Source organism: Crinia signifera, chromosome 3 (genome assembly GCF_055691185.1).
Source record: "Crinia signifera chromosome 3, ASM5569118v1, whole genome shotgun sequence".
NCBI classification, from domain to species: Eukaryota; Metazoa; Chordata; class Amphibia; order Anura; family Myobatrachidae; genus Crinia; species Crinia signifera.
In genome coordinates this window covers 53,104,703-53,132,260 of record NC_139219.1, presented here as the reverse complement: position 1 = coordinate 53,132,260, position 27,558 = coordinate 53,104,703, and the positions used below count along the sequence as shown (strand labels likewise).

At 43.0% G+C, this 27,558-nt stretch overlaps 1 protein-coding gene across 1 annotated transcript in view; it reads left to right on the top strand.

The window, feature by feature from the left end:
* The window catches only part of PCSK2 (proprotein convertase subtilisin/kexin type 2), a 148,787-nt gene extending 129,524 nt beyond the window's left edge, over window positions 1-19,263 (top strand). The window contains exons 8-12 of the mRNA XM_083175816.1: window positions 3,054-3,229; window positions 7,813-8,028; window positions 11,225-11,325; window positions 13,023-13,250; window positions 16,642-19,263. Coding sequence (XP_083031942.1) covers window positions 3,054-3,229; window positions 7,813-8,028; window positions 11,225-11,325; window positions 13,023-13,250; window positions 16,642-17,128 — 1,208 coding nt within the window. The 3' untranslated portion in view covers window positions 17,129-19,263. The remainder of the gene's footprint in view (window positions 1-3,053; window positions 3,230-7,812; window positions 8,029-11,224; window positions 11,326-13,022; window positions 13,251-16,641) is intronic.
* Window positions 19,264-27,558: the final 8,295 nt, after the last annotated feature.

Below are 27,558 nucleotides of genomic sequence, written 5' to 3'. Positions count from 1 at the left end.
TTACAGCTATATATATATTTTTTTCCATTAGATATGTTAAAGTTTAAAGGGGGGTGCTACTGACATTTGTACGACTGCTTTTCTCACACAGTTCCGCATCTTGGGGGAAATTTACTAAAGGAAATTTGTAAAAAAAAATAGGTGTATTTGTATCCAGAAATACACTTATATTTGACATTTACTATCCCGAAAATACGGCAATTCGTATTCGTATTGATGTGCTATCAATACTAATACGAATTGCTGTATTTTCGGGATAGTAAATGTCAAAAATAAGTGTATTTCTGGATACAAATACACCTATTTTTTACAAATTTCCTTTAGTAAATTTCCCCCCTTATGTAGTCTGAAAACACACAAGCACATAGCAACAATTCAGCTTTGTAAAGCTGATTTCTATGCACAACTTCTCCCCCAGTCTACTATTCTACTCATTTATCATTTTTAATACATTACCCCTACATTCTTCGGGTTGGGATCAATTGGTCTACAGCATGATGGTCGACACCATTAGGTTGACATGGGTCTAGGTCGACATGGCTATAGGTCGAAAGGTCATTAGTTTGACAGGTCGTTAGTTCGACAGGTCATTAGTTCGACAATGTCTAGGTCAACAGTCAAAAGGTCGACATGATGTTTTTCACTGTTTTTTACCTGAATGTCAACACAGTCAACTTAGACACAGTTTAAAGTGCACTGCATCCTCTCGCATTGCTCGCTGCTCTCGATATGCGTTGGGCACGGTGCCTCGCTACGCTCGGCACACTATTCTCCCGCCATGCCTTAGTGGACGGTAGGGCATGAAATACCTCCTGTCGGTACATGTCGGCTCAAAAAACAGTGAAAAACCCCATGTTGACCTTTTGACTGTCGACCTAGACACTGTCGAACTAATATAGCAAACAATCACACACAGGGCATGTGAGCAGCGCTTAATAAATTTAAACCAGTTGGATGAAAAAATGTATAATATTTTACTACAATAAAAAACAAATATATAAGCAATATACAATAGATGCACAATAGGTACAGAATTAAAAACTTGTATTAAAATCACGTCACAGGAAGATAAAATGGAGTGTGGAATGGCCCAGGGGAACAAGGGGATATTAGGTACAGTAGGTCACAGGTAAGTGCACTTTACCGGATTTTTGAGTGACCTTTAGATCCAGGAAAGTCCACCTTTTTATCACGCGATGTAAATCCTCACTGTTTGTCACTGTATAATATAGGCCGTTTGGAGGAAGATATAAACCATGGGCTTCCGCTTCTCTGCTGGTATTTTGCCCTAGTGGACTATATTGGGTTATAGCCACCAGGGTAGTCCAGGATGCGGTGTCCGCCAGATGATGGAATATCGCTGAAAAGGGGCTTCTACTCACACGGTCCTCCTACTATGTTGGCTGGGTGGAATAAGCCACAGGGGATTTGGGGAACAGTGTCCGCCACACAAATGTGGTCTTGATGGCAAAGGGGTACCTGGTATCCAAGAGTCCACACTGGGCAAGGTGGTGTGGACTCTTGGATACCAGATATTCCATCATCTGGCGGACACCGCATCCTGGATTACCCTGGTGGCTATAACCCAATATAGTCCACTAGGGCAAAATACCAGCAGAGAAGCGGAAGCCCATGGTTTATATCTTCCTCCAAACGGCCTATATTATACAGTGACAAACAGTGAGGATTTACATCACGTGCTAAAAAGGTGGACTTTCCTGGATCTAAAGGTCACTCAAAAATCCGGTAAAGTGCACTTACCTGTGACCTACTGTACCTAATATCCCCTTGTTCCCCTGGGCCATTCCACACTCCATTTCATCTTCCTGTGACGTGATTTTAATACAAGTTTTTTATTGTGTACCTATTGTGCATCTATTGTATATTGCTTATATATTTGTTTTTTATTGTAGTAAAATATTATACATTTTTTCATCCAACTGGTTTAAATGTATTAAGCGCTGCTCACATGCCCTGTGCGTGATTGTTTGCTTTGTTTTTTCTCCAGGTGGGGATTGACTACCCCCCCATTTTGAACAGCTGCTTTACCTAGAATTACAGCTACTGTCATAGCGCCTGATTTCTTTTCCTTGCGAAAAAAAATTCCCTACTGTCGAACTAATGACCTGTCGAACTAATGACCTTTCGACCTAGAACCATATCAACCTTTTCCCATGTAAACCTAGACCCTTATCAACCTTTTCCCATGTCGACCTAATGGTGTCGACTAGGGAGGCCAATCCCGGGGCATTTTTTCATTCCCGGGATTCGGGATTGAAAAATGCTCAATCCCGGGATCCCGGGAATCCCAGGATTGGCCTCCCTAATAAAAAAACAAAAAATGACCCGCCCCCCAAATATCAATATTAATGCCCTCTTACTTCGCCCCGCCTGCCCGCCCGCCACTCTTCCCCATCCCCCTGCCCTGCGCTGTCACTTACAGAGGTAGTGGTGACAGGCAGCAGCAGGAGCGATGTTCCTCCATCCATCCAGCGGCGGGGTGGGCGGGCTGTGTGCTTGTGCTGAATTGAGTGCACTGACAGGCATGGCGGCGGACGGGCTGCGCAGCGTGGCATGATGTCAGGGGTCACGCTGCGCAGCCTGGGCGCCGTCATGCCTGTCATCACAGAGCACCTGAACACAGTGGAGAGCGGACCAATCGGCCACCAGGGGTACGGAGCAGACAGCCGGGCAGCATCTGAGCCATTCTAAAGTGCTCAGCGCTGCCCGGCTTTGAAAAAAAAAAGTACATTTAGCACTGGGATACTAATCCCGAAATCCCGGGATTGAAACCTTCTATCCCGGGATTCAAATCCTGATGATTTTAGGCCTAAATCCCGGGATCCCGCCGATCCCGATCCCGGGATTGGCCTCCCTAGTGTCGACCTAATGACTGTCGACCATCATGCTGTAGACCAAATGGCTGCATCCCCATTCTTCAAACCAGCTTAAGTTTAACTGATCATCAGGCCCAGGATAGGAAATAAACTGCCCTCCAATGTGTATTTTGTAGCGATTTCTAGAATCTGAGCAATTTGATTCTTGTGTGACAGGAATTCGTATGCTGGACCAACCCTTTATGACAGATATAATCGAAGCTTCATCCATCAGTCATATGCCGCAGGTCATAGACATTTATAGTGCTAGCTGGGGACCCACCGATGATGGCAAAACAGTGGATGGACCAAGAGAATTAACGTTACAGGCCATGGCAGATGGTGTCAACAAGGTAATAACAACTGATTGGTTTGTACGCGCCAGTCTCTGAGCATGACTACAGATAAAGTAAGAGATTTTTTTTTTATTAACTTGTACGATATGCTCTTTTGCAATATGCTTTACATTGTTCTCTGTCGCATTCAAACCGTTAATAAAATAAGTGTTTTGCTTTCAGTGGGCGGGGCTATTCCGTAGAAATAACGGCATTGACTTTTTGAAAGCTATATATTATGTGGCATCTTATTCTTTTCTAAGAACGTGAATAAGTGTCGCAGTGTCAAAACATTGTGCCTGCCTTAAGGCTTTGCTGTTCAGCTAAATACATGTATGCAAATGTACCCTATGGTAAGAAAGAAGCCGCACTGCCATTTGTGAATCCATTTGACAAATTTTAGTAGATGCCAATTAATGCTTTCCTTATTCCTACCATGAACTTATTGAGCGGTATTCAATTGTTTTTCACCAGCATTTCAGCTCACTTTCCCCAGGGTTGGTGAGAGCACGCAAAATACATCAATTGAATATGGCCCTACGATCTTCCGTCATTTTAGACAGGAATTCCGGTGCAATATAACAACTGAATACCACCCATTGTGTTGTTGTGTTGCATTCTTCATTGTCACTTTGGTAGTCTTTTGTGCGCATATGCAGCTCCCCTTTGTGAGCTGCTTCAGCTACTTGCATAGGTTCGGGGCGGTACAGGGGTTGACAGCGGTGGGGATGGTGGTCGGCCATGGGAATGCCCAACGTTTTATGGGCATCCCCATGGCTATGTGCCCGAAGTGTGCCGGGGATGGGTGTCTGACGTCACAGGACTATAGTTTGCATATACTTATGGGTTGCATTCAGTGTTGGACCGGGACATGAAGCCGTGGAAAATGCAGGATTTCTAGAGGGAGGTTTCGATATGCTGTCCACAATCTCCCACTATGCAGAAGAGTGGAGAAATGTGGGAGCCTGGGGAGCAGTAAAATAACCTAGTAACGACAGTGGACATTAATATAAACATTTTACACACTTAATACTATGTGCAATAAAGTATTAATATCTAACCTTCTAGATGGTCTCTATATCGGTGGCATGTAACATTTATAAATAAGTAAAAATGAATCACCAACCAATTTTCTTCTAATATAAATAAGTAGTCATTTAAACATTCCATAATAAATACACAAACAACAGAACCAGTACTGCACTTTCTAAGCACACATTCTCCCACCTTTCTAAGCACACAGGCTCCTGTCTCCTCTTCCTTGTAGCTACTTTCTGATCCAGTGCACTAATTGAGGGCTCAGATCCACACACACACAGGGCTGGTGCAAGGCGTCCAGATGCCCTGGGTGGGGGTGTCGGTGCTGGGGGGGGGGGGGTGCGGCGCTACTCCTCACCGATGTCGCTGACCAGCTCAGATACAGGCGGGGGAGGTGGTTGCCGCTCACATGCTCTACCAAGATCCAGGGGTGGGGGGAGGGGATGATAGTGTGGGTGCTATCCCCCAGCTGACGACACTGACCATCTCAGCTCCAGAGGGGGGGTGGTAACTGCCGCTACCAAGATCCGTGGGGGGGGGGTGCGGGCGGCACAGCACAGTACCACCCTCCAGTTTGCACACACACACACACACACTAAAACTTTTTAGAAGAAAGCTCTGTTCTGTCCTTTACACTGCATTATACCATTGCTATTGTTGTCATAATTTGAGCCACTTGCCGAGAGGAAGGAACATTTCGGGCAACAGGAAAAAACTTCTCTGCATTTTCCTATGTAAAGGGTACACCAGGGACGCTGCACTTCTAGAGGCAGGCAGGCACCAGCAATTCCCACTGTGCCACAGTAGGGTGAAACAGATTCACAATAGGAGGAAAAAATAGTTCAGAATAAGTTGTGAGAGAGTGATGTGCTGCTGTCAGGGAGACAGTGATTTGCTGCTGTCAGGGAGACAGTGATGTGCTGCTGTCAGGGAGACAGTGATGTGCTGCTGTCAGGGAGACAGTGATTTGCTGCTGTCAGGGAGACAGGGATGTGCTGCTGTCAGGGAGACAGTGATGTGCTGCTGTCAGGGAGACAGTGATTTGCTGCTGTCAGGGAGACAGGGATGTGCTGCTGTCAGGGAGACAGGGATGTGCTGCTGTCAGGGAGACAGTGGTGTGCTGATGTCAGGGAGACAGGGATGTGCTGCTGTCAGGGAGACAGTGGTGTGCTGCTGTCAGGGAGACAGGGATGTGCTGCTGTCAGGGAGACAGTGATTTGCTGCTGTCAGGGAGACAGTGATGTGCTGCTGTCAGGGAGACAGTGATGTGCTGCTGTCAGGGAGACAGTGATTTGCTGCTGTCAGGGAGACAGGGATGTGCTGCTGTCAGGGAGACAGTGATTTGCTGCTGTCAGGGAGACAGTGGTGTGCTGCTGTCAGTGAGGCAGGGATGTGCTTCTTCCAGGGAGACAGGGATGTGCTTCTGTCAGGGAGATAGGGATGTGCTTCTGTCAGGGAGACAGGGTTGTGCATCTGTCAGGGATACAGTGATGACCTGCTTTCTGTAAGCAGTGTCTCTGTGAGTTCTGTTATTCTTTACACTTGAGGAATGATGCTGTGTTTTGTCGGAATCTGCTACTGTACATTGAATAGGCGAACACCGATATTTCCCCTGTCGGGAAATATCAGCACATATTGAATACCTTCTTTGTAGCTTGATACATCTGGCCCAGTCTGAGAGGTGTGGCATAGCATCTTTTTATTTAAATATTGAATTTTATTCACATTGCAGGTGCAGTGAAATTCTCCCTTAACTGCATATGAATTAATTTTAAAAACAAAGGGGTTTATCATGCAGCGCAGTTGCCCATAGCAATCAATCAGCTCCTCCCAGTCACTTCTTACAAAGCTGAGATATACAAATGTGTCTCCAATGATCAGTCTAGTTTTGTCACTTCCAAGTTTTTTATTCATGCAAATAAGATGCACATTCTGAGCATGACAGAAGCTTGGCACTGCCAAGTCACCCAGAACCTGGCATGCCGAGTTGTGCTATTATGCACAACTAAAGACACAGTATATGAAGACATATCTGTAAAATGCAGGTCTCATATAATGAAATATTAATAAATAATATCATTTAAAATGACAGTATATTCACAGATATCTCAAATACCTATTGCATGTGGAAGATATATTATCATTCTTCAATGGGATACTGTAGACCAGGCATGTCCAAACTATGGCCCTCTAGCTGTTGTGAAACTACAAGTCCCATCCTGCCTTGCCACAGTTTTGCTATTCGTGAATGCTAATTTATGGCAATGCATGCTGGGATGTGTAGTTTCACAACAGCTGGAGGGCCACAGTTTAGACACAAGTGGTGTGTGTTGTGCAATTAATAGCAGCTGTCACAGGGTTTTGTCAAGAACCTAATAATGGTTAAATTTATAAAGAAAATGGTTGTGTGCCAGCGCTTGCTGTCTCAATAATTATCAACACGGTTCTCTTAAAGAATTTTTATATATAAAAAATATATGAACAGTACAATATAATTATACAAATATGAAAAATAAAAAATATTTAAAAATTATCTCGTAATTGTGTGAATCAATTAATAGATCTTTTTGCTTTTAGAGGTACTAATACCAATAGTCCCGAATTGGGGAAGTGTGATAGAGCTGACAATTATATTACCATCCTCTTTCTCTGGTCGTTCTGTTAGCCAGATATGCTGTGACGGCTGTGGTTCTTGTTTGCCTTATATTTTCAAAGGCTCAAGGGTCCCAAATGAAAAAGTCCTCCTTTTCTTGGAAATTAGGGATGATGCTGTAACCCATAAATTTGTAAAGTCCAAGTAGTATCAAGGGGACATCACGGGATGAAAACAAACCAGGTCACTTCTTTTTGGAGGATGTAGTCAGCAGAGTTTGTAAGGCTCAACGCGTTTCTCCGGAACCTCCGGCTTCCTCAGGAGCAAATGTAATTGTGGGACAGTTTGTCCTGGGTATATATACCTGCATTGTTAATTGATTCCCTGATTCACATCACATTCACATTCACGTGAATCAGGGAATCAATTAACAATGCAGGTATATATACCCAGGACAAACTGTCCCACAATTACATTTGCTCCTGAGGAAGCCGGAGGTTCCGGAGAAACGCGTTGAGCCTTACAAACACTGCTGACTACATCCTCCAAAAAGAAGTGACCTGGTTTGTTTTCATCCAGTGATGTCCCCTTGATACTACTTGGACTTTACAAATTTATGGGTTACAGCATCATCCCTAATTTTCAAGAAAAGGAGGACTTTTTCATTTGGGACCCTTGAGCCTTTGAAAATATAAGGCAAACAAGAACCACAGCCGTCACAGCATATCATAATTTTTAAATATTTTTTATTTTTCATATTTGTATAATTATATTGTACTGTTCATATATTTTTTATATATAAAAATTCTTTAAGAGAACCGTGTTGATAATTATTGAGACAGCAAGCGCTGGCACACAACCATTTTCTTTACACGGTTTAGACACGCCTGCTGTAGACACATCACAGGAATAATAAGCTATGTTTGGCTACAATATTATCTCTCTAATGTCTCTTCTGCTGTATTTGCAGGGTCGCGGAGGGAAGGGAAGCATTTATGTCTGGGCATCTGGAGATGGAGGAAGTTACGATGACTGTAACTGCGATGGTTATGCCTCAAGCATGTGGACGATCTCTATAAACTCTGCGATTAATGATGGCAGGACTGCACTGTATGATGAAAGTTGTTCCTCCACGTTGGCCTCTACCTTCAGCAATGGTAGAAAAAGTAATCCAGAAGCTGGTGTGGTGCGTATAAGAATCAAGTCCCCCTCTCACCACAGCAACAGCAGTTACTCCCTTCTTACATCACATACAGTACAGTAATAGGCCAGATGCACAAAGCTCTACTTCATCTTCAGTCTCCTCGACAATTTCGACACCTACTTCAGAACTGATGCTGATTTTAGTTCTACCAGCTATACCCCTATTTATGCTGTATTTTATCAACACACCCTGTACGTTACCTTGCAATTTGTCTTTTTGTTTGCTATGTATGGCACTGCGGACACTTTGTGGCGCCTTATAAATAAACGTACTACTACTACTACAGGCTGTGTTTACAAAACATCACATAGGAGCTGATTGGCTAGTTGTTTGTCACTCTCCACATTATCACTGGTACATCTGGCCCAGTGTGATAGAAAATCCAGTGATTCTTCCACTGTCATACTGCTTTCACATTGCAGAAATTGGTAATGACACGGTATTCTTAAATGGGACTTTAAAACGGGTCTGAGCCTTGAGACCTTTCACATTGCAGGTGAAAACCGTTTTAAAAATCATTTAATACCATTCAAACATTCAACCCGTTTAACCCCCAAGGGACACGTTTCAAGCCATTGAAATAGAGCTGTTCAAACTGCCAAAAAACGGCTTTAAAACGTGTAGGACTCTGCTTTTTAACCGTGTTGAAATACCGGTTAACTTTAACCGGTAAATCAACTCTGGCACTTTCACATTGCAGCCTTAAACGTTTTAAAATGGAAAAAAAACGGCAATATACCGTTTTAAAAGTGCGATGTGAAAGGGGTATGAGTTTGTCACCTAATGAGAACAATGTTAATAATTAAACAGGCAGAGAGCTTTGAGTTGATGAGTTCAGTCACTGTGCTTGGCGATACAATCCATACACAATTTAAAAAAAAACACATTCATGTTTTGCTTTCATAGATCGGTATTGATTTTACTTATAGCCCATAGGTATAATAAATTGGTTTTGTCTGAGCTGTTAAGATTAAGCAGAGTGAGAAAATGGATAAGGTACAGTAAAACAGCCAAGGGTGAACATTCCTATCTGTTGTTTGTCAAATAAGACAAAACTGTTGTTACATTACAAAAAAGTACATCAATATATAAGAGGCTTACTACCACCACTGACCACTAGAGGCCACTAGACAGACCAAATAACTCCTTTGTGTACTAAAATATAACAGAAGGCAGGGATTGTAGGTAGGAGCTAAAAACTTTCGCAGCTCAAAGTGTAAGTACATTGCAGAAGCCGTCATTTTAATGGGATTTTAACTAGTAACTATATATTATACATTATTCAATAACTGTTTAGCCACTATGGGCCAGATGTACAGGTATCAAGCTTCAAAAAGTGATGAAATGGAGAGTGATAGACAACCAGCTCTTACCTGTCATTTTTCAAACCCAGCCTGTAACTTGGCAGGTAGGAGATGATTGGCTGGCTGTTTAACACTCTCCATTGTATCACTTTTTGATACATCTGGCCCTATAACTGTTTAGTTCTGTTTGAACAGAAGTAGCTGCTTCTATATTGTGAAGACAGCATAAGGGTCCACAGGGTTTTGGTAAGCGGTGTGCCTGACACCCCATTCCCCGGATATGGACCTGAATTCCATATTGACCAGCTGCCTCTCCTATCTGTGTAAGGAGGGCTGCCACTGGATGTGCTCCCTGTTCAGCTCAATCCAGCCCATAGGTCCAATCACACGGCACATAACATGATGAACAGAACTAAATGGGTATTTTCAGAAATGCACTTGCACCGGCCTCGTCCTTGGTACGGGATCCGGTTAGCATACCTGAGGTCAGGATGCCAACAGTTGGAAAATGATGCATGTTGGCATGAGGGTGTGGATCATTCTGTCAACCGTGTCTATGTCGACAGTGAATAGATCAACCACTACTGGTCGACAGGCAATAGGTTGACACATGCAAAGGTAGACATTGTCTAGGTCAACATGGACAAGAGTCCGACACAAGCAAAATGTCGACATGTAAATGGTCGACACAGAAAAAGCATAACACGGGTTTTTCACTTTTTCTGTGTCTAAATCAATAAACTAGCCACACCCACAACTGACATAGCCATACCCTTCATTTGTATGAGCACTGCCCCTATCTGATTGTAAGCACACTTTTTTGGCCATGGAAATACTGATTGTTTAGCAAATATTGGTCTGGTGTGTATGCATCAAGTACTTCAGCAGTTCCAAACTGTCTTGTATCACCGCGCCCTAGAGTATCAGCATTATTATGGCACCACTTAACTTACTTATCGAGAAATTCAAAAGCAAATATTAAATGTTGTAATTTGGTCTTTCCTGTAGGATATGTTATGTGGGGCGGGACATAGTTAACCTCCTGCTTGTCTGTGTATTTTTTGATTGGTGGACACCAGCTCTGGTTATCCTATCACATTGACCATAAATAATTTGAACTGCTCTACCAAACCACCATTAGATATGCAGATGTGCCGGCCTCTTTAAATATTACTATTAGAATTATTTGCAGGAAATAATGTTATTATTTAAGTGAATATATATCGTATAACATTGTACTTAGGTTTATTTCAGGGTTGCCGACCCTCCCGGAATTTCCGGGAGTCTCCCGAAAATCGGGGCTCCCTCCCGGCCCCCCGGAAGGGTGGGCAACCCTCCCGGATTCAGGGGGGACCCCCGCTGTCCCCCGGATCGCGGCATTAAAATGCCGCAATCCTCGGGTCTCAGAGGAGGGGGCGGAGCTAAAATGACACAATCGCATCATTTTAGCCCCGCCCCCTCCACGGAGATCACTGAATTAGCTGGTTTAACAGCATGGGGACGGGGCTTAGTGATGTCACGCTTAAGCCCCGCCCCCTGAGCGGCTACTGAATCTCTCCTCTCCAGGCTTCTCCCGGAGAGGAGAATAAGAAAGTTGGCAACCCTGGTTTATTTACCCTTGGAGTATTTATGAAATATATATCTATGAATGAAGGAGATACTGACACCTTCTACGCAATAGGGATCTACCAGAGATGCGCGCCGTGTTTTTATTGATCATGGCTCATGATAGAAATGATTACTCTCTGCATAACATGAAACCTATTATGCAAAAAGTGTTTTGAAAGATTAATATTTGATTGCATTTAAATTACTTATGCGTCAGAAGACTCGTTTTGTTCTATGACCTATACATTTTTAATTTGTGTTTTCAGGCAACAACGGATTTGTATGGAAACTGTACCCTACGTCACTCAGGAACCTCAGCAGCCGCACCAGAAGCAGCTGGCGTCTTTGCCTTAGCCCTGGAGGCTAAGTATGTTAACCTGACCTTCTTCACTAGGATAAGACTCGGACACAAATGGCCTGCTGCCTTCGTCCATTCATGTTGTATTGGAAACACCATTAATATAACAGACACCTACAGTATAGGACAGTGGTTCTCAAACTCAGTCCTCAGGACTCCACACAGTTCACGTTTTCATGAGGTGCGCTCATTTCCTGACGGACACATTTTAAAAGATTCAGAGGTGGCGCTAATTATTTCACTTGATTCTGTGGCAGACCTGCAAAACATGCACTATGTGGGGTCCTAAGGACTGACTTTGAGAACCTGTGGTGTAGAAGATACATTCACCAGAGATACTTTGGACTCCCTTGAAAAGCACTTCAACCAGACATATATATAAATACCATAAATGTTTACCACACTTTTTCTGCAAAAAATGTTATTTAAAAAAAAAACTCAATCAGTAAATTCATCTGATTCCGTCTCACAAAGAAGGCAGCCATTTTGTGGGCAGAGCCAATGTACAAGTGAATGTAGCCTATACAGGGAATATGGACATCAGTGAAACTTAGAGCTCACCCCCTCAATAGTGTTGAGAAGTGTATAACCGCATACACACATGTGTAGCATGATGCCAAGCCATGTAACGTTTAATCAGTCATGCATCATGACATGTTATGGTATATACATACATAGTGCTTGTACAATGAAATATCGCATTGCATTTGGTGCACTGAAGTCACATCGCACGCATTGCATCGCATGCTACTATAACGCGACATGCGATGCGATTTCACTACGGAGAATAGCCCAGTACGCTAAATGCGTACTGGGCGCCCTGCTAGGAAACAAGTACTGATTAATTATTGTAGATATTATTGTTTATATATATATATATATATATATATATATATATATATCTTACAAGGGTTCTGTAGCACTGTAATCAGGAAATTTGCATGACTAATACAGACAAGTACATAACTTTCTGGTTCCCAAACTGGGAGGTGTGGCACCTTCGGAAATCTATGTACACTTGCAGATATGTCACTGCACCACCCGCCCACAAATTCCCGGACTCCACCCGCCACTCCTGCCGGTGACCCCAGTGTGTCTCTGATATTAGTTTGGTAATGTCAGTGGATTTATTTCTTTGCAAAAATCTGAAATTTGGAACTGGGACCACTCATTACCAACTTTCTAGTTTCACTTATGCATATAAACACTATTTATTTACTAACTTTAATATTTCTTTCTGATTTTCTCAATAAGAGACTTTTGACCTACAGTACCAGTGTCATGAAAGAAATTCTGACACTCTAGGGTGCCATAATTTAAAAAGTTTGGGAACCTTTGAGATATAGCTTACAGAGTTACATAATTACAGTGCTTTAATTGCAAAATTATGTAAGGAAGAATAGGGGAAACGTTCCCTGCTCACAAGAGCTTACAGTCTATAAGATACATAAATTAAAGTCAAGGAGTTTATTTTTGCTGTAGTTATAACCATTTTGATTTCTGCAACAATAATATTATTATATTATTATGAATTATATTCAGGCTAAAGCATAATTAGAATGACTTAATTAGAATATGCAAAATATCTGCGTATTTTAAGTCGTTACTGTGCTCTACTGGATATATATGCATTAACTTTATTATCATGTGTTTAGCGCTACGGCTAATTTTGTTTCAATATTGTAATTTCCTTTACCTTGCAATAGCCCAGGTCTCACCTGGAGGGACTTACAACACCTAACAGTGCTGACATCTAAAAGGAATCAGCTCCATGATGAAGTTCATAAATGGCGCAGGAATGGTGTTGGCTTAGAGTTTAACCACTTGTTCGGCTATGGTGTGCTTGATGCTGGTTCCATGGTTAAAATGGCACGAGAATGGAAAACAGTGCCTGAGAGATTTCATTGCATTGGAGGGTCAATACAAGAGCCAAGGTAAGCGCAACAGCGACACAAGATATAAGGCCAACAATTCCAAATGGAAGCGCAATTGGCAATCATATGACTTTCTGTAGGTATAGTACCATTCCTCATAGCACACACTATTATTATTCATGTATACAGACCTTGTGTATAATGCAAAAATAAGTACTTCACGCTTTGTACAGTTCACCATAATACATTGCATTAGAATTAAATGGTTTGGATGGAAGAATATGTGTATGTATGCTATGTGTATATGCTGTGTGTGTGTGTGTGTATATATGTGTGCATGCTGTGTGTATACATGCTGTGTGTATGTTTGCTATGTGTGTACATGCTGTGTGTATGTATGTATGTATGTATGCGGTGTGTGTGTGTACATGCTGTGTGTATGTATGCTATGTAGGGATGATTCTGGTTGGTTTGCAAAAGCAAACTCCTTCTGCAATGGACTAAGGGCGAGATGTACTAAAGGGAAAATGCGGTAAAACCCCCGTTTTACAGCGTTTTCCTATGTATCAATACCCGTCCGCCCCGTTTTCGCAAGGCAATACCCTATAGAAGCCTATGGGCTTCCTTCGCCGCCCGCCGTCCGCGCCCCCTTCCCCATCCTGTCCTCCTTTGATCTCCTCCTCCCCCTGGTGTCACAGCAGGGAGGACATCCGGCTTCAGGGGGGAGGAGGAGACGCAGGGGGACGCTGGCAGCGGCCGGGAGGTGACGGAGACCCTTGCAGCCCACATCACAGGTATCGCGGGGTTTCCGTCACCGCAACCCGATGCTGGCCGCATATGTTAGTACATATGCGGCAGCATCGCGGCGGCTGCCATGCGAAGGGCGGCGATGTATATTAATACATCCCGCCCTATACCATGTGCACTGCAGGTGGGGCTGAACATTTGCAGAGAGTTACATTTGGTTGAGTTATTTTGTTTCTGTTCAGAGTAAATACTGGCTGCCCTACCTGCATTGTACATGATTTTATCCATTAAAGAGTTTGCTTTTGTAAACCAACCAGAATAACCCCCTGTGTATGTACATGCTGTGTATGTATATGCTGTGCATATGTACACTGTGTGTGTGTGTATACAAGTACATGCTATGTGTGTGTACGTAAAAGGAAACCTCCTTCTCCCATGGAAATCTTGTGTTTGCCCCTGGACCCCTGTGTCCTTTTCTCTCTGTATTTTTGGAACCAGCACCTGTCCAAGAGTATGATGATAGTTCTTTAAATACAGGGAAACAGGGACATTTTTCCCCTGTATTTTAGAAGCAGCAGAGCCTAGGATTGTGCATTCTTCATGTGCAGGAGAGTTTGAAGAAGGGCAAACGCAGGGAACATAGAGGAGAGTTCTCTATATCATTCACCACTGAAATAGACAATTCTAGATTATCAATTCTTAGTCAATCATATGGATTGTACCAAGAAATTGCCCCCTGAGTTCTTGCCGATGTCCAGCATGATCTCGTCCAAGTTGACTACAATCATGATTCTTAGTAAATGTAACCCAATGATTGCAACCTGATTTACAGTACTTGTAAGTTGTATTTGTGCATATTGCTTGCTTGAATAATAAGTTCTCATATTAATCTGGTTACATTTTATCTTCCAAACTTGAATTATTTTTAGACCAAGAAACAACAAAACAACTGTCACTAGGGGATTGCATTCCAACTTCCATTAACATTTGATTCAGTCATGCTATGGATAATTGTTTTTTCCTCCTCATAGAATTGCAGAACAGATTCTATATATAGTCTCCTGAACATCCTCAGCCGTGCACCTTAGCAACCCTGTCAATTAGTGCAAAAAAGCTGGGTAGCATTTGTCGTCTGCAACAATTGTTGCGAGGCAGCCCCATTAATATTTATAAGGCTTTATTTTATTATGCTATTGCCAGGATTAAACAGAGGAAAGCGCATTGTGAAAAGGACGTATGCTAAAACTCATACAATATGTACTTTGTAATTAAAATGTCAAGTACTCCTTCTTTTGTAATAATCTTTAAGTCACATGATAAAGAATAAATAATAATAATTCAGATACAGAAGGAACAAAAATAATGGGCTGGATGTAATGCAGTGCGAGTCCGGCGGCCGTGCAGGATACTGGGCGATCTCAGTGGTTTGTTTTTAAAGGGGCAGTCATTTACAATGCAAAACCATGCCTTACAAACGGCTGCCTATTTAAATAATCCCAGGGTTGCCTACTTTTAAAGTCTGCAAACCCTGCAATTTGAGGATCTTCGAGGAGGGGGCATGGCTAAATGGTGCAATTTGCATCTTTAGCCCCCCCCCAGCCATGAATTGCGGGAAATTAACGCTGCTGCGGGGGAGATGCCAGGGGGGGTTATCCGGGAGGGTTGCCCACCATTCTGGGGGGCCCGGGAGGGGGACCCGATTTTCGGGAGCCTCCCGGCCATTCTGGGAGGGTAGGAAACCCTGAATAATCCTCAGTTTGGATGGCATCCCATAGGACTGGCACTGCATAACATTAGGCCCAATCTATCTATCTATTTATCTATCTATCTTTCTATCTATTTGTCTCTCTGTCTGTCTGCCTGTCTGTCAGTCTATCTATCTATCCATCTATTTATCTACAGTATCTATCTATCTACAGACAAACACATAAAAGATTGTACCTGAACTCAAAAACAAACATCTCAGAAAACAACCTGAAGATTCCATAAACTTTAGGCTTAAGGTGCATACACATGGAACGATGCTGGAAGCGTTCTGACATCCTTCACAAGTGTATCAAATTGGTCATCGTGCGTACACAGGGAACGATTTGATACACTTCACAAAAGATTGGTCTGCATGCAGGGAAGATCATAGATCATCAATAACGATCGATGTGTTTAAAATGCACGGAATGATTTGAACGATTGTTCATTCCCATCGAACGTGAACGCCCACATTGTCCTTCAAATCGTTCCATGTGTATGTACCTTTAGTTACGTCAAATAAATTCCTCTTAATTTGCTATTTTGAATTTTAATTAGATTGTGAAGACATTTTGGAAAGAGTGCAGCTAATTAATATATTGTAGTGAGGTTCTGGGAAATAAACAAACTATGTATGTATATGGTGGTCATTTCCCCCCCCAAAAAAACACTGATCATTACTAATAAGAGAGAGAGAGGAATATTGTAATTTTTAAGAAATCTCTGGTAAATCTTTAAGTATATATTGCAAAAAACAGTGTGTAGCCAATGAGATTAAATAATATTTACAATTTGCCCCATTAAAAATTTACCTTTAACGTATATTTAGCAATGTCAAATATGGGGCAGCAGAATTCTCGTGGCACCATATACTGTATAAAACAATTCTTATCAAGTTTAATAAAGAGGGATAAGACTAATAATTTGCTGTGACAACTTTGTTCTGCTTTTTAAATAGGAGAATACCTTCTGATGGGAAATTGATTCTTACACTTACGACTGATGCATGTGAAGGGAAGGAAAACTTTGTTCGATACCTTGAACATGTTCAAGCAGTTATAACGGTGAATTCTACAAGACGCGGAGACTTAAACATAAATATGACATCGCCAATGGGAACCAAGTCCATCTTATTGAGCCGCCGTCCCCGAGATGATGACTCGAAAGTTGGCTTTGATAAGTGGCCATTCATGACAACTCACACGTGGGGAGAGGATCCAAGAGGGACTTGGGTTCTCGAAGTTGGGTTTCTCGGGAGCATGCCAGAGAAGGGTGTTTTAAAAGAGTGGACCCTGATGCTGCATGGAACTCAAAGTGCCCCCTATATAGACCAAATAGTTAGAGATTACCAGTCAAAATTAGCTATGTCCAAGAAAGAAGAGCTGGAAGAAGAACTGGATGAAGCTGTGGAAAGGAGCCTGAAAAGTTTATTAAGCAAAAACTAGCACCGTACTGCATGTCTCTCTTATATATTCCTTACCAGAATTTCCTCTTTCTAACACTTAAATTTCTGTATAGTACAAAATGGCCTCCTGGTACCATATGTTTATGAAATATTTATAGCCATCTATTGCTTTATTTAAAATCAAATAAATATATATTTTTACAGTGTTACCCATAATATTGACAACTGATAATGAACACACTCATGGAAAATTTTGTGTCCAATTACCATTATTTATTAAACAAAAGCAAAATGTAAATGTTTCAAGAATGGAATAAAATCTACTAATTGATGAAGGAGATTTTAACGACATGAATATTCCAAACCATGACAAAACATTAAAGGGGGACTGTATATCTACTTAAATATATTGTGGATAATGGATCTGATTCAGAAATATACTACTGTGTAGCAGCCGCTACTGCCAAATTATGCAAATGCCCAGTAGGCTTCGTATTTAAAAGATGCCTCCTGATGTTTGGGTGATCTGGTGCTGGGTCCAAGGATGTAGCATCAGACCATCGGCATGAACACCGGTCATCTGAGTACCCCTTAGATGTCTGGGTTATTCAAACAGTTGAAGCCAGTGAAGCTGTGCCCAGTATACAGTATACACCACTGATCTGGGATTGGTATGCACTGAACACACCCCCAACCTGGGCTTGGAATGCACCGCACACAACTCTAACTTGGGATTGGTGTGCACTGCACACACCCCTGACCTGGGACTGGTATACACTGTACACCCCCCTGACCTGGGATTGTTATGCACTGCACACACCCCTGACCTGGGACTGGTATACGCTGCACACACCCTTGACCTGGGATTGGTATGCACCCCTGACCTGGGAATGGTATGCACTAAACACACCCCTGAACTGGGACTTGTATACACTGCACACACCCTAATCTGGGATTGATATGTACTGTACATATCCCTGTATTGGATTGGGATGCACTGCAGACACCCTTGAGTTGGGATTGGCATGTAATGCACACACCCCTGACCTGGGATTGGCATGTAATGCACACACCCCTGACCTGGGATTGGTATGCTCTGCTGCACACATCCCTGACCTGAGATTGATACGTACTGTACACATCCCTGAACTGGATTGGCATGCACTGCACACACCCCTAATTTGAGATTTGCATGCGCTTTACATAGTTTTAACCTGGGATTTCTAGTTTTTGATAGCTAGACTGACCAACTGACCAATCACCTAAGTCTCACTGGCGTTCCCACTAATCTCAGCCAATTGTAGAACATGAACATTACCTATGAACATTACCTAACAAAGACCATTCCGTATGATTTAGCCCTCTCTCTTTCTTTCTTACTTACTGTCTCTCTGGATATATATATATATATATATATATATATATATATATATATATATATATATATATATATATACATACACAGTTTATCTCCGTTACAGCAATTTGTATAGTATTTTAGCTATATATCTCCCATTGGGGTTCAGACATGATTTATAGAAAATGTTTATTACTTTAAATTAATGTTTGAATAAATTATTTTAAAATTCTTAAAAATTCTTCAAGGGGATTTTTTTTTATCACAATGCCCGCAACAACTGCCAAGTGTGCAATAAAATATCAGAAAACGTAAGTAACATTGGTTTTTGTAACAGTGTGGCAGAAATAAATGGAGATGTTAAAGCACAATCTATATATTTTTCATATTGTCTGAGCATATATATATGCAGGGTATAGTAAGATTTATCAAAGGAACATCCTTCACTTCTAGTGTAAAACACAAATGTCTTATGCCAAAATCAGTTTCCAATTTTTGAAAGATAACAAAAGTATTTTATTTGTAGAGATAATAATAAACCAAAGGAAATTATGTATATGAGTTTATGTATATGAAGGTAACACACATAAATGAACACAATCGGTACAGTGTGCAATTCACACGTGTGCATGTATATGTGCTAATGATATCAGAATTACTATTTTTTAAAGTCATCACTTTCTGTATAAAAATCCTTGGTCTTAAATTGGCCTCTGTGAATATGACAGATGACCATGTACATTAATTTGCATTGCATTCTTGTAAACATGAAGTTCTATGTTGAAGAAAAAAACATTAAAAGTCTTATATAGCAGCAATTTTTAAATATGTTTGTTTATATTTATTAGCAAATTCATTTAAAGAGTATCAATAAATCACATAATTAATTTGTTAAAGTATATGCCAAATAAAATGTCCAAAACGGGCTGATTTAATAAGCCTGGAAAATTGATAAGCTAGAAGGTGATGACGCACAATTAGCTCATAACTGTCATAGTTCCAAAACAGCCATGACTGTTGGGAGCTAATTGCGCTATCAACTCCCATTTATCACTTCACCGTGCTTCTTAAATCTGCCCCACAATTTGAAAAAGGCTAAAGAGAATATCAGTAGTTGTTATTAAATATATCAATTAAAATATAATGCAGTGTGTAATACTTTTTATATTGAAATAGCAGAAGATTGCAAAATATACAGAGCTGTGGAAAGTGAAAATACCCATTCTAAGTACTAAGAATGCTCATAATTGAAACAATCATTATAACCGCTACAATTTAATATGGAGTAAAATGAATGCATGCGCTAGCTGTTTTAATAATATAAACAAGACGGTTCTCATATACTAATTATTTATCAATCAATATCGGCATCTATCACAAAACATACACTGGATGGATTGATGGGGGTCCAAATACAATTGCACCCCCATCAATCCATCCATTGTGACCAGTCCATTCTCCCATCGACGATCGGTAACTCCTGATATTTCTGGACTTTCAAAAATTTATGGGATATCTGCACTATTCCTAATATCCAGCCACAAGGAGACACACGCCAAATAAGGGAGGCTTGAGCCCTTGAAATTATAGGGCACCCAAGGACATTTGGGGTCACCACTCTCTGGACATACAAATCCTTCCAGGAGATACAAAGGATGGTAATATAAAATCATATAATTTCAATCATTGATGGAGGCCTATACGTAATCCTTTACCCATCCCAGATCTATATATTTTATTATATTGCTCAATTTTTTATCCATAATTTTATATGTTTTGTGATAGATGCCGATATTGATTGATAAATTGATTAATAAATAATTAGTATATGAGAACCATCTTGTTTATATTATTAAAACAGCTAGCGCTGGCACACTCTTTGTTTATATTTCTGTATATTTTTTTGGGTCTGACAACCCAGTGCCAGCTGCTATTGACAGCGCACCCCTCCACTTCCTCTTTTTCTAAAATGAATGCATGATTACTACTCTATACAGAGGAGATATGTGAGTCAGATCGGACAGGGGCCCTTTTAGAGCAAATACATCTCCCCAAAATAGATAAAGCTCATAGAGAATACTTGGACTCCGAAATTACAAAGGAGGAAATAGAGTTTGTATTATCTCCCCTAAAAGTGAAAAAAGCTCCCAGGCCAGATGGGCTCCCGGTTAAGTATTATAAAATCTTGCAAAATTAAATAATAGGTCCAGTAACTAGTTTATTTCAACACTTACAGAATAATAATCCACCGCATCCCCAATTAAAGCTCTTACTACTTTAATTCTGAAATCCGATAAACATCCCCAGAGGGAGTCCTCCTACTGTCCAATAATGCTCCATCAGCACAGGAGCCCCCAGGGCTTTAGTAAAGATATTCAAATTCGCCAAAGACACTACCATCATTGGCCTCATTAAGGACGGGGACGAATTGGCCTACAGACTAGAAGTGGACCGATTGGCCTGGTGGTGCAGCAGCAACCATCTAGAGCTCAACCCACTCCAGATGGTAGTGGACTTTAGGAAGAAGTCTGTTGGTGTTCCTCCGATAACAATTGCTAAAAGTGTGGTGTCGCTAGTGGACTCCTTTAAGTTCCTAGGAACCACAATCTCCCAGGACCTTAAATGGGGCCCAACACTAATACTATTGTTGGAAAAGCGCAGCTGAGGAAGTTCAATTCCACAGAAGCTTCTGCTCCTCTTCTACTCAGTTGTGGAGTCTGTACTGTGCTCCTCGATACTGGTCTGGTACGGCTCCACCAGCAAGAGAGACAAATGCAGACTCCAAAAGGTAGTCAGAACTACGGAGAAGATCATCGGGATGGGCCTTCCCTCTGTCCAGGACCTGTACCTGTCCAGAGAAAAAGAGCGGGCAATGAAGGTAGTCAAGGACCAACTACATCCTGTTCATGGCTTGTTTAACCTGCTGCTATCAGGCAGACGCTACAGGGCCATTCCCACCAGGTCCACCAGAAGCCTAAAAAGTTTCTTCCCTCAAGCAGTTCAGCTGTTGACACGTGAACACATGAACACCTCACTGTCTAGTCTAATAACCCATTGCAATTAATCTGACACATAAACACTGTATCCCCTCGGAATAACTTTTTGTATGACTGTACATGTTCCCCCACCTGTTTATATTCTTTATACTGTAAACTGTTTACTTGTTACCCACCTGGCTGCTGCACAGCAAACCGAAAACAAATTCCTAGTATACGCAAGTCTACCTGGCCAATAAAGCTGATTCCGATTCTCCTAAATAGCGACTGTAAATTATACCCCTTTCAGACAGAAAACAAAATTACCGGGTGAAGCAGTTCTACCTGGTAATTTCGTGAATAACACAGGTCCTTTTTCTGTGTGAAAGGGCACACCCGTGTCGTAAATCCCGTGTCTCCGACCCTCGAATTGACCAGGATCGAGGACACGGGATTTATGACCCATGTTGACCCTTTAACACAGAAGAAATACCCATTTTATTCAGCAAATTACCGGGTAGAAATTTTCAACCCGGTAATTTGTTCTTCTGTGTGAAGGGGGGTCAGGCTGCTCCTGGCAAAATGACATGGCATTTGAAATGCCGTGTATATGCCGGGATTTTCAGACTTTTCTGTCTGAAAGGGGTATTAATGGCAAAAATTATAGCAATTAGAGTCCAGCGAATAGCAGGTGAAATTCTTACAGATCACCTCGGCTTTGTGACTGGCTGCCATTCGGTAAGAGGGGTGAGGATGGTAGTGGCAGCAATTAATATACTTCAGAGGGATAGGGATAATCCAGGCATCCTTTTATGCCTGGAGGCCAATAAGGCCTTCGACTCAATATCATGGGGGTATATGTATACAGTGTTGGAGTCAAGGGAATTTGGTGAGAGATTTATAAAGTTTGTCCACTTTTCTTTCACTTTGATGGGGTGAATACATTTTATCAAAATGATCTAGTTTCCAAGACTCCTATGCCCTCTACAGATACTCCCTGTCGTCTTGTCCCACAGAGATATTAGGGAGATCAATAAAAACATTTTTTAAATATTATCTGGGAAGGGAAAGAGCCAGGATAAGTCAGAAATTACAAAGCAAAAGGGGGAGTTAATTTTATGGATCTGGAGAAATATAACTTGGCTTTGCATCTACAATATAATATATATTCTGAAATAGACCCTGGCGCCAAATCGAATCCCTTATTAATGTCTATAAGAAGAGCATGGTACACTATTCATCACAGACTGAAAAATAACTCTAAAGTTTCCATATTTTTAAACTTATTAGAACATCCATGCTTTCAAGAAGGGAAAGTCACCTATCCCTTTAACCATTGGAAAGAGATGGGTATAGTCAGAGTAGGCCAATTATTGGATGTTTGGCGTAGAAAGCCTATAACTTATTGCCAGGTTATTAGGAAATTTGAGGGGATATTCCAACTAGATCTTGTATTTATTCAAGCTCAGCATTATGTATATCGGATAACCCAGTGGCATTCTTCCATGATGCCCGGAGGCAAGAATAAAGTTGGTGCCCCCCCATAGATAGATAGCTAGAGAGAAAGAATTCAGGGGGCGTCTGGAAAGTGAGGAAATGAGAGGGGAGAGTGAGATAGTGTAAGTGATAGATATAATGTCAGGGATAGAAAGTGTGGGGAAAGCGAGAGTGTCAGGAATAGAGAGAGTGTGGTAAGAGAGAGGGGGGTCAGGTACAAAGAGAACGGGGATGAGAGCAGAAGTTAAGCAGAGTTAGTGGAGTCAGGCAAAGAGAGATGGGTGAGAGTGGGGTCAGGCAGAGAAAGGGATAGGGTGAGGGGGGTCATTCAAAGAGAGAGAGAGAGAGACAGAGAGGTGTCAGGGAGAGAGAGAGAGGGGTGTCAGGCAGAGAAAGAGAGGGAGGGGTCAGGCAGAGAGAGAGAGTCAGGCAGAGAGAGAGGGGGGTCAGGCAGAGAGAGGTGTCAGGCAGAGAGAGAGAGGGGTCAGGCAGAGAGAGGGGTCAGGCAGAGAGAGAGGTGTCAGGCAGAGAGAGAGGGGTCAGGCAGAGTGGGGGTGTCAGGCAGAGAGAGGGGGGGTCAGGCAGAGAGAGAGGTGTCAGACAGAGAGAGGGGAGAGAGAGATAGAGGTGTCAGGCAGAGAGAGAGAGGATGGGGGGGGGGTGTCAGGCAGAGAAATGAGAGTGGTGGGTACCAGCCTGGTGCTTTTACAGCCTGGATGCAGGCACCCAGAACTAGAGTGGGAGGTGGGCAGCACCGATACTATGTGACCCGCACAAGAACCCATGGTGCTGATCCCTTCTGGGTCACAACGCAGGGGCTGTCTGGGTGTGAGGTGACGGGAGGGATGAGGGAGTGACAGGTACCTTCTCCTTGTCCTCGGCTTGCTACACTGCAGCTCCCCGGGATTCTGCTGATTGCACTGCTGTGGGCTGGCTGAGCAGAAGCTTGGAACGGCCTCGGCAGGCTGGGGCTTCCCCGTGGACAGTGGCGCTTCTGGGTATGCTTCTCCCTGGGGGGGGGCCTTGAATGGCTGCTGGTGATGGGCGGCTGGCCAGGCTGACACCCGGCCGCTGACACCTGACTGAGCCAGGTTGCCGGAAGCTTGTATGGTGCTCTCAGGGGTGGAGCTATACTTTTCTTCTGGGGGTGGTGGTGATCATCCCGCACTGGCTGCGGAGTCTCCTGGTCAGCTCCTGTTGGCGGCTGTCACTTGCTGTCATTTGCTCAGGCGGCAGCCAATCAGATGACAAAGAAGGGGGGGGGGGCGAACTGCATACTGTAAGGGTACTGCCAGGCAGCACCTTTACAAATGAGCATAATTAACATAGGGGCAATAAAGTCAGTGCCCCCTTTAAGGCTGGCGCCCGGCGGCAGATGACTCCATTGCCTCCGGGAGTTCCGCCACTGGGATAACACAAATATTCAAAGAAGATTGGATCAATGGCTTAGATAATATGCTGCTACAATCCCACACTACAAAAAAGCCCTCTCTTTCTATTATAATTTTCTCAAAACTATGCATAAGGGTAAAGTAGTGAAAATGGGAATAGGAACGAGATAGAACTCTTTCTCTAACAGAGAATATTCTATATGCTGAGTTAGAGAATATACAGTATGTAAGATGCTACCTTTGCTGACTTATACAGAATTATTTATGAAAATATACTATAGTATAGAGTGTATCTCTCCACACATAGGAGGAACAAGATAGGGTTAGCCACGAACAGTAATTGTTGGAAATACGGGACTAGGTTTGTATCACGCAAAAAATGACAAAGTCGCTCCTCAAGCGCCAGAAAAAATCCTGCAGCCGTTTGTCCTCATACAATAGTAATACTGTAATACTAGCAAGACAATTTTAGAAAAAAATCAAAAGAGATTTTATGAGGATTTCCTACAGCGCTGGACCTTTGGAATCAGTATCACCAGGATGATTGATAGTTTCTATAAGTGAATGCAGTCCACTCCTTCTTTAAAAGTTCAAGAAACAATTTATTCAAAAAAACGTGAAAAACTCCACATCAAAAAAATCCACAAAAAATTCCACAAAAATGGCTTCCATATACCATAAAACACTGTGAGCGAGTGCTCAGATGCTGCCCAGCATTAGACTGCGCATGCAGATGTGCTACAGATGGGATCCCGCCACCCTAGTTCACACTGCTCAAATAACAAGTTTCCTTTACAAGAAGTACTCATTAGCACCACCTGCAGTTCACACTGCTCAGATCTACCAAGTTCTCTGAACTCTCACAGCAAGTGCCTATTAGCATCAACTGCAGTACATACTGCTCATATATCTGCACCTCCTACTAAAGCTTCCTTGCCTCACTATACAATTGTCCTGCAATCCACATCAGAAAATGTCTGTTTAGCTCAGAGGCCTCAGTTCCTGCTTCAATACATCATACCCTCCAACTGTACCGATTTAGCCAGTACAGTGCCATTTTTAATGGTCTGTACCAGTCATACTTGCCTACCTGACTCACTCCATGAGGGAGGAAATGCTCTGTTCCTGCCCTTCCCTGGTAAAGTAGAATTGCCATCACCTGGGTTGAAACAACTTTGTTATCAATTACCTAGCTCCCCACAGGTGATGGCAATCCTACATTACCAGGGAAGTCCAGGAACAGAGCATTTTTACCCTCATGGAGAGGGTAAGGTATGGTACCGGCTAAAGCTAACTGTACCGATTGTACCGGGTTTTGATAGGCAGCTCCTCCAACTCTGGGATTTGTAGTTTCCTACTGTTACACTGCCAGCTGCTCTTCAGGGAGTGTGAGTGGCCTGCCAAGACTACATTTCCTGGGGTGCATCGCAGGGGGACTCAGTGGGCCATCCTCCCCCTGCTCAGTGATTCCTCCCCGGAACCCCTGCACCTCGTCTCTGTTCCTGGGGTAAGGCAAAGTGAGTGCACACCACAGAGCACAGGCGCCGCCATTACAGGATTTGAGGTGATGGGCATCTGAGGAGGCCTCGGGGGCACAGGAAATGGGCGAGTGCTGCTATCAGGATCACCCTGGGGCCCCCGGGTATATGATGTAATCTGACGCCAATACACATTCGGAAAGTGGACTTAGCCACACCCCCGTTTCCCTCGATCACACCCCATTTGGTCATGCCCCCTTTCCAAATGTGCACCAGTTTCTGCCCTTCACATGTTGGAGGGTATGATACATTTCATAAATCGGACATCGGGTTTGCGAGTGGTGCTGTCACACAGGGCACTGGGGTACACGGTCACTAGGTCGACATCAGGAAGGTCGACATTCATTAGGTCAACCACTGAGGGTCAACAGGCCTTAGTTTGACACCCTTAAAAGGTCGACCTTCCCCATGTCGACCTAATGCTTGTGTCGAACTAATGACCCTGTTGACCTTTTGAGGGTGTCGACCTAAGGCCGGTTGACCTAATGAATGTTGAACTTCCTGTATTCAACCTAATGATCCCAATCCAGGCGCAGGGCACTGGGGAAAGCACCTTCATGGGCTCAGGGTTCACTGCCACCATGTTATGGTACTGCTCTGAGCTTTCCCCAGTCTAGTCTAGAACGTTAGCTCACATCATCAGCTTTTATACTAGATGGATGAGGATAAGAAGAACCAGACTTCACTGGACTTGTCTGATTTTAATCACTAGCTGACAAAAATTACCGCCAGTGACCACTAGAGGCCACTCGAGAGACCAAACTACTCCTTTGTATGCTTGAAGATGTCATAACATAAAGTGAAAGCAATTTTTGCAGGGACACTGATCTGTTTTAAACTTGCTGGATATGGAGAGAGGGAGATGTGTAGACAGAGATTGGAGGTAGGAGCAGATAGTGACTGGGGGCTGGGTTGGAGAATTTGTGGGCTAAAATCTGTAACAGCTCAACGTGAAAGTATTCACCCTGACCCCTACCATTGGGGATGCCCACTAGTGGACAGCTTTGGAATAGTCCTGAGAGGAGTCAAATATGAAGCAAACAAGGGCCCTTATTCTGGTTGGTGCGGTAATATCCGCGTGCGTACGTGCCGCCGATGTTTTGTGTCTGCGCATGTGCAGAGGCGTCTCTGCGCATGTGCGAGCGGAATGCACGGCCACATTCCGCATTAAATGTGTACACAACGAACAGGGGGTGGAGAGGGGCGTGAAGGGCTGTTTGGGCTCATTACCATATGCATACGCCCCGCGTTTCATGGGCTTTCCCATGAAAACGCTGGGCGTACGTATGGTAATGCGGCCGTGACGCACGTGTAGGGGGCGGACATATGACATTGCCGGATGTCAGCTGCCCGCCCAGATCCCTGCTTTTGCACGGAGAAATGCCCGTGTGGTCTGAGGTTGCGGGAGCTGGCGTCCTGCATTCGATGTTCTGCGACCATCGAATGATGGGGGAGGTTCCAAGAGATGGAGGAGGTGTATCTGTAAGAAATTCACTCATGCTCCGTGCGGTCGGCGGATTACCGCATTCGGACGGAGTGAGCGATCCATACGAAAGGCGGGGTTAAGGACGCACAGTCCTGGCCGCATATTCGGCTCCGGCCGCACCGACCAGAATAAGGCCCAATGTGCTGCTCTTTCCTCAATATTTCTATTAGTGCATTACACGAGCAATCACAAGTATCTGCATCTGAAATAAACTGCAAAATGCAAT